Genomic DNA, 8468 nt, shown 5'->3' with positions numbered 1-8468 from the left:
TCCTCTTACTTCCTGGTTCCACGGAGCCTAGCCACACCCCTGTATGACACGGTCTGCCTATTTAATCTGACTGCACCAGCTGATCAAGGCTGGATTAATGAACTACGTTCCTTACTCACAACCCGGCTACAACTTCGTTGTGACAACCTCTGTTACCAGACCGGACTGAAAGACTCTGCAAGTTCCCTTCACCTCTCCTAATCCACAACTAAAAGCTTAACACTCTCCATCCAGGATAAACGCCTCTGAGGAGATCTCGGGAACCAGTGTTCTATGTGCCGGAAGCTAAGTAAAACCTCTGTGATAAGCATTGCATCTCAAGCTGTTATTTCCTGTCTCCAAAATCCTTCGATAATACAAAACCGTTACAGCTAACTTCAACTCATACTTTATCTCAGTTAGCTGCATCTGTCTTGCTTCGGTTAAAGTCTATGGAACAGCTATTGTGACTGCTTATCACCTAAACCGTTGATTCTACTAAGAGACTCTTTATTGATTCAGTGTCTGCAATTTACTATCGTTTACTCCTTAAAGCTACAGTGCCTGTAATTGTGGACTTCAGTTATCATTTACTACTTAAAGCTACAGTGCCTGTAATTGTGGACTTCAGTTATCATTTACTACTTAAAGCTACAGTGCCTGTAATTGTGGACTTCAGTTATCATTTACTACTTAAAGCTACAGTGCCTGTAATTGTGGACTTCAGTTATCATTTACTACTTAAAGCTACAGTGCCTGTAATTGTGGACTTCAGTTATCATTTACTACTTAAAGCTACAGTGCCTGTAATTGTGGACTTCAGTTATCATTTACTACTTAAAGCTACAGTGCCTGTAATTGTGGACTTCAGTTATCATTTACTACTTAAAGCTACAGTGCTTATAATTGTGAACTTCAGTTATCGTTTATTACTTAAAACTACAGTACCTGTAAATTGGAATTAAAGTCAATACCTTTTACTTTTTATAATAAATATTCAAACTATACGAAATCTGCAGTTGTGTTCCTTCATAACAAATGTTTAGACGTGACACATACCCAGTATTGCATTCATTGGCTGTGAACAGTAAAGTGATGCCAATGAATGACGCAGTCCATGGCTTCCTGCTTGTGCAGCTCTGGACCATCAGGTATGAGCCTTAATTTTAAGATATGGCTAACCCATCCCATAACTCCAGGCCTATCAGCCTGAACATTTGTAGTCGGGGACAGAGGCTGTACTTGACCCTGCTTCCTAAGGCAAAATCAGTTAAAATGTGCTGGAACAGTTGGTCGGGTTAGGCCTGCATATAAAGAGGTCACAATTGTCAACTTATACGTGACTCTACATCCTGGACTGTGGCAAGATAAAGATTTGTAGATGATTTATCAAGGCAATCAGGTGCCATTTTTGATGTAAAGTGCTCAATGTTAAAGAGACATACTTTTGGTTTCCATGGTGATTTCCCCTTATTTAGCACCTTTCTGCTATTTTATTATAAGCAAGAGGATGTCATAATTATATGCAAGTTTTATGTACCACACAGACAGAAATAATGTCTGCTTTTTTGTTTTAAATATACATTCTTGAAAACTATACATATCAAGGACAGTTCTATAGGATATAGTTTGTAATTTGTAGTCTATTTATTTTATTAATCTTATTTTTCTGTTTATAAATTAATAATTCATTTTGCTCCAGTACTATAAATTTTTACTGAAACAGTTAATTTGTGCAAAACAATGTGATGCTAGTTATGTTGTAAAGTGAGTTAAGTGTCATGAAAAATAATGTCTCTGTTGACCTCTTACAATTAATTTAGAATAAATGTTATGCTCTATTTAGAACAAAAATACCCAGTGATTCTACCTGTGCCAGGTAAGTTGATACATGCAACATACTGCATAAGTGACGGTGTTATTTTTAATTTTGTATTTTTCTTTAAAATATTTTAATAGATGCAAAGATATATATTAATCAATTAGATATGAAGGCACTTTATACAAGGGATAGCAATAATGTACACAACATATGAGTTGATTATGCAGTGAACACTTGGTAAAATAAAATGAAAAAAAATATGTATTATAAGATGCTTAAAATAATCGCTAGAATGCACATTTGTCCTGGAAGAAAGCATTTTGTGAAATTGTTTAGATATGCTCAAATAGTAGAATTTTTCCTTGCAAGCTTAATTCCCTGCAAAATATTACAACATAGGCAAATGGGAGTAGCAATGATCTTAGGTAATATATGGAACAAAATAAAATAAGAGACTGGAGGAGTATATGATACACTTTGGAAAAAGAAGCCTTTTTATCGTGAAACACGTTAGTTCTACATTTAATGCTTTATTTTATTGTTCTATACCTGTTTTTATATAAGAATAACAATAGTTTATTTATTTAAAGCTCCTAGACCCTTCTGTGTTTTATTCAGTTGAATCTGGAAATCATTTTCAATGGTGAGGTATATCACCTGAGCTGTATGGGTTCAGCAAAACTTACTTTGCTTTACTACTGTAAGTAGTTTCCATTTATTTGCATTCACCTATACCACAGTGTGCACTATATTTCTGACTGATCTCTTACATATATACAACATTGAGAAGAATTGCGTCTATCTGTAATCCAAGAGTGTGGATTATGCCACTCCACGCTATATTTTAAGAGCCATTGTAGAGGCTCCATTTTATGTAAGTGCAATTTCATTCTATTATACGCTATACTATTTGAATATACTACAATATATGGTCATTGTTTTTTTTTTTATCTAAAAAAGCCTGGATTACCAATTGGGATCAATGGACACAATAAGCATCCTTAAGAAGGGATTGTACTGCTCACTTGCATAGAAGTGGAGCTCTTGATAGCTCCAAACACCTATAAGTACATTTCTTTCTACATTTGCCACATTGTGAAAAATACTTCACCATGTACTCTTTAATTTTTTTAATCTTTGTTTTGTTCCATATACTACCCTGGAACACTGCAAGGAGCTACTCCCATCTTCCTATACATGTAACAGATACTCTGGACTGCCTTTTCTACCTTACCAACACATCCCAAGTGCTCAACCTTCCTATATTCACAAAATATTACAACATCATAAGAGATGCTCTGAAAAGTCAAAGTGAAAATTGCACATTTGAGCCATTTGGAAACTTCAATACAATTTCAAAAAGATATTTAAGAGAAAGTTGCACAGCGATCATACAAGTTATTACATTTAAATTTGCAAATGTAGATTATGGGCTTATGTTGTTTCAATTTACTATGCAAATCCTTTTAATTTTGAATGTGGCGTCAAACAAATTCATGTTTGTGCAGCACATGAACTCCTATCATTCCTATGAATGGCAAAGCAATAAAGAACATATGATTAATCTTTGCGGAAATCGGATATTTAGTTTTCCATAATTTGCAGGTTGTTAAGTCATAATTATATTTTTCATTGTAAGTTCATAAAGTAGCTGAAGAGAAACAAACTGAAATGTGCCAGTGTTTTAGACTTGGGTCCTAAACAAAGGAAAACATGGCCTGCATTTGACTTCTTAGAGGAACACATGGAGAAAATACATCCGCCTTATGTCTGAAGATTGAGGCAGCTTTTCATCAAGATGCAAGTACTCTTAAAGCCTGCAAAATAAGAAAAAAAATACATGACACCCTTCTTTTAAATTCCACTCATCTATTTTAGATTCCATAAACGTATTCCCTCTCGATCTGTTCTTTTCCATTCTTTCTGGTATCTTTGTTTTATAGACTTGCATGGCACGATTGTTAGGATCTTCCAAACAAAATTTTCAGAGTTGAAAATGTTGTTTGCAGTGTCCGACTCTCAGCAACGTGACAGCTCCCTTTCATTGAATTTTGTTGGGTAAAACCGATTCGTTCAAGCTGGACACCTTGAAATTACAAGGGTCAATCATGTGTCAGTTGGCCAACCACAATAAACATAAAATAAAATTAGGTCTATGGAGGTCAAAATGACCTCCATTTATAAAATGCCCCCACCAGTAGCATGATGCAGGTGAGGACATGTCTGCTAAACAGTGAATAGCCAGCAGCTGCTGACAAATGCAATCATTGGTGGGGATATCATAATCAATGAGGGGTGGACTCCAATAGTGTGATTGGAAGGTGAACATGTCATTTTCAACTCCAAGTTATGGGCAATTGCCCCTTCCGGGTGACTAGAGGCCCAAACTCCTAACCACCCACCAGCATTACAAAAATTTACTTACCCCCCCCCCCCTAATAACAGTGGAGGGACTGTTACATCTAATATCTGCAAAAAATAATATTTATACTTTAGATGCCTTTTTTTTCTTAAATATTCTTTTTTCATCCTCACAAAAGGCCAAATTGTAAATCTATAATAACCGATAAGACTATTAAATTTTTTTTTGCAGAAAAAACAAATATCACGGTGCATAAAAATAAAACTCCATCTCCACCCATGCAGGGTTCTGTGCAGAATGAGCTTGCGAAGCGGGGAAACCCCTTGCGTGATGCAAGCTCACTTAGCACTCTCTAATTGGATGGCTTGTAAGCCAACCAATCAGAGTGCTTTGATTAAGCTTGCATAGGGTGGAAAAGCCCTTCTTGTATCTCCCATGCAATCCTGGCTAAGTCAGAGTACTTAGATTGAAATTAAATAGCAAGGCCTTATAGGGGCTTTTCTCACATTATGCATGCTCAGTATGCATAGAGACCTTCATGGGATGTATTTTTTTTTTTTTGCTTTTTTCAATTTTTTTTTTCACCATAAGGGGCTGGCCACAATTGGAGACATGGGGTGGACACTATTCCCACCCCCCACCTCCCCCCAGTATTATTATTTAATAACATTAAGTGGTCTTGCTATGCATTGAGGCATGGGGACACGAACACTATGTCCCCCCTGCTTAATATTTTTCAACTGATAGCCCCCAGTTGGGGGCATGTGAGACTGGTCAGTGATTTGTCTATCCCCTGTTATTTAAATTGAATATTTAAATTAAATTCACACAAGTTGGAGGGTGTATGTTACTAACACTGGCTGCTTGCTGTTTAGCATACCTGTCCCAAATTGTAGCATGGTGAGTGAGGGCATGGGAACGTATAAAACCAAATTTGGGGGGTGATAGTGACCACCACGGACACTACTAGTGCTGCCAGTGTTTAAATTGTTAACCCAAAATAAAGTTGAAACTAAAATGGCTCGACCATTGTCCAATTCGGATGCTCTGGATCAGGCAGGTTTAATCCCTAAGCATCCTTCAATATGGATTGTTTTATTAATTTCTTAACACATTATATCAACATGGTAAAATTGAGGCATAATTACCAAACTGTGACAATTGTTGAGTTGCAGAATTTCTCCTCCTGATATTTTAGCCTCAGTTGTAATATTCAGATTTAAATTTGTTGCAATTTCAAATGTATTAAACCTGTATTGTTTTTTTGAATATCTGAGGTGTGTGAAAAGGTTACTACTACAGATAGAGATAGAGTGGGGTGATCACTGGTTCCAGAACAACAGTACTCAGGTAGAACCACCGTGGAGCCATGATCTGCAATATCCACAGTAGAATGCTAGTATAGTCCACAGGCTACAAAGTGCACATGCTAAATAGACAAGTTTATTGGTAAACACAGGATACAACAAAAATGTGCAATGTTTTGGCCTACACGGCCTCAGTTATGCATAGTGATAAATAAATAACAAACAGTATAAATTAGTAAGAAATTGGTGCAAAAATAATATTAAGCCTCTCAGCTAGCTTCACCCTCTCCCCTCCATTGTCAGGTTGTGTTAACATAGCCATATATTTACTTTTTCCAAAATTGTAATGTATATCACATGTGAGTAGCCAGACTCAATGGGGTGGTACAAATTGCACATAATGATATATTGTATTCACAGTTATTGAGGTCAGTGAGCTGCAGAGTAATTCATAAAAGTGTCACACCTATTGCCCAGGATCAAAAAGGGGATTGTGCAGATTCAGAATTTTCTCAAACTGAACAAACAAGACACGTGGACAAATAAGCAGTTTTGGGGCAGTGAGGGTGGGTGGGCAGTTTTGGGGCAGTGAGGGTGGGTGGGCATTGTTGGGGCAGTGAGGGTGTGCAGTTTTGGGGCAGTGAGAGTGGGTGGGCAGTTTTGGGGCAGTGAGGGTGGGTAGTTTTGGGGCAGTGAGGGTGGGCAGTTTTGGGGCAGTGAGGGTGGGTAGTTTTGGGGCAGTGAGGGTGGGTGGGTAGTTTTGGGGCAGCGAGGGTGGGCAGTGAGGGTGGGTGGGTAGTTTAGGGGCAGTGAGGGTGGGCAGTGAGGGTGGGTGGGTAGTTTTGGGGCAGTGAGGGTGGGTAGTTTTGGGGCAGTGAGGGTGGGTGGGTAGTTTAGGGGCAGTGAGGGTGGGCAGTGAGGGTGGGTGGGTAGTTTTGGGGCAGTGAGGGTGGGTAGTTTTGGGGCAGTGAGGGTGGGTGGGTAGTTTTGGGGCAGTGAGGGTGGGCAGTGAGGGTGGGTAGTTTTGGGGCAGTGAGGGTGGGCAGTGAGGGTGGGTGGGTAGTTTTGGGGCAGTGAGGGTGGGTAGTTTTGGGGCAGTGAGGGTGGGTGGGTAGTTTTGGGGCAGTGAGTGTGGGCAGTGAGGGTGGGTGGGTAGTTTTGGGGCAGTGAGGGTGGGCAGTGAGGGTGGGTGGGTGGGTAGTTTTGGGGCAGTGAGGGTGGGTGGGCATTTTTAGGCACAGTGTGTGTGGAGGCTGTGACAAGCCTCCACACACTAAAATACCTTTTTTTATTATATAATTACCTGGTGGTCCAGTGGTTGAAATTCCCTGGTGGTCCAGTGGCAGCAGTCCCTGGTGGTCCGGTGGGATGACTGTTCTGTCTGCAGCTCCGCGAGAGCTGCAGACCTTGTTCTCGCGAGAGCCTGTCAGAGCGTTGCCGTGGTAACCCGCGGCAACGCTCTGTAAGCCCGCGGGAACCACATTATGTGATCTGCAGCTCTGCACTCGGCGGAGCTGCAGATCAGAGGCTGGCTCTCCCTGTGGGCAGACCATGTGGAGGGGCCACCCGGTGGCATACTGGGCAAGCCGCCGGGCCCCCTCTCACTGTCGGATCCTCGGTCATGGACCGAGGACACGACAGTTCAGTCTGCCCTGAGGCGATTTAGGCGGCCGCGAGGCCCCAGCAAGCGCGAGGCCTCTGGGGGCAGTGACAGAGAAAAAGCTTTATTGTGAAATGAGAACTTTGGGATATTCACCCTGGACTTTTACAATTGCTTTTACCCTTTATAGTATTTGTTACTAGAGTCACTATGCATATGAAGCCAGCACACTGCAAATCTGTACTCTCCCTCACTCCTACTGCTACAAATGTATTGTCACAGTCATGATCTGGATTTTGGGACAGTAGTTTACAGCATAGTCCACAGCTCTTATTGTTTTTGAGCCAAGCCAGACATCCCCTTTCTTGGGCTATCAGCCCATCTTACTTGCATTACCACTTACGTATAATGGGATCTATCATTTATCTAGCTAATGTGTCTGGGGAATACGCTTGACCATTTTAGGGCCTCTACTGTTATTGGAGATTCAGGAACATTTGGTCAATCAAGAGGCATGCCACCCCATGGTTTTTGCCATTGTGTAGGGGTTTAGAACACAGAATCCTCAGGACAATGCCAGTGGTGTATAGACATGTCACCTAGTTTTGATACTTGGCTAGATCAGTTGTACCTTCTATATTTTCTCCCTCCAGACATCTGTACTGTATTTACTTGGTTAAGCATGTTACATAGTTACATAGTTACATAGCTGAAAAGAGACTTGCGTCTATCAAGTTCAGCCTTACTCACATATGTTTTTTGCTGTTGATCCAAAAGAAGGCTAAAAAAAACAGTTTGAAGCACTTCCAATTTTGCAACAAGTTAGGAAAAAAATCCCTTCTTGACCCCAGAATGGCAGTCCGATTTATCCTTGGATCAAGCAGTTATTACCCTACATTGAAAGATTACCGTATATACTCGAGTATAAGCCGACCCAAATATAAGCCGATGACCCTAATTTTACCCAAAAAAACTGGGAAAACTTATTGACTCGAGTATAAGACTAGGGTGGGAAATGCAGCAGCTACTGGTAAATTTCTAAATAAAATTAGATCCTAAAAAAAATATATTAATTGAATATTTATTTACAGTGTGTGTATAATGAATGCAGTGTGTGTGTATGAGTGCAGCGTGTGTGTATGAGTGCAGCGTGTGTGTATGAGTGCAACGTGTGTGTATGAGTGCAGCGTGTGTGTATGAGTGCAGCGTGTGTGTATGAGTGCAGCGTGTGTGTATGAGTTCAGCGTGTGTGTATGAGTGCAGCGTGTGTGTATGAGTGCAGCGTGTGTGTGTATGAGTGCAGCGTGTGTGTATGAGTGCAGCGTGTCTGTATGAGTGCAGCGTGTGTGTGTATGAGTGCAGTGTGTGTGTGTATGAGTGCAGTGTGTGTGTGTGTGA

The 8468-nt window shown here is 40.5% G+C and overlaps 1 protein-coding gene across 1 annotated transcript in view; it reads right to left on the bottom strand.

Moving 5' to 3' along the window:
• Positions 1-1633: 1633 nt before the first annotated feature.
• The window catches only part of LOC134575595 (pendrin-like), a 260212-nt gene continuing 253377 nt past the window's right edge, over positions 1634-8468 (bottom strand). Inside the window, exon 21 of the mRNA XM_063434915.1 lies at positions 1634-3618. Within this exon, the coding sequence (XP_063290985.1) occupies positions 3595-3618 (24 nt within the window). The 3' untranslated portion in view covers positions 1634-3594. The remainder of the gene's footprint in view (positions 3619-8468) is intronic.

Source organism: Pelobates fuscus, chromosome 10 (assembly GCF_036172605.1).
Source record: "Pelobates fuscus isolate aPelFus1 chromosome 10, aPelFus1.pri, whole genome shotgun sequence".
NCBI lineage: Eukaryota > Metazoa > Chordata > Amphibia > Anura > Pelobatidae > Pelobates > Pelobates fuscus.
This window is presented reverse-complemented; position numbering and strand designations above follow the sequence as displayed.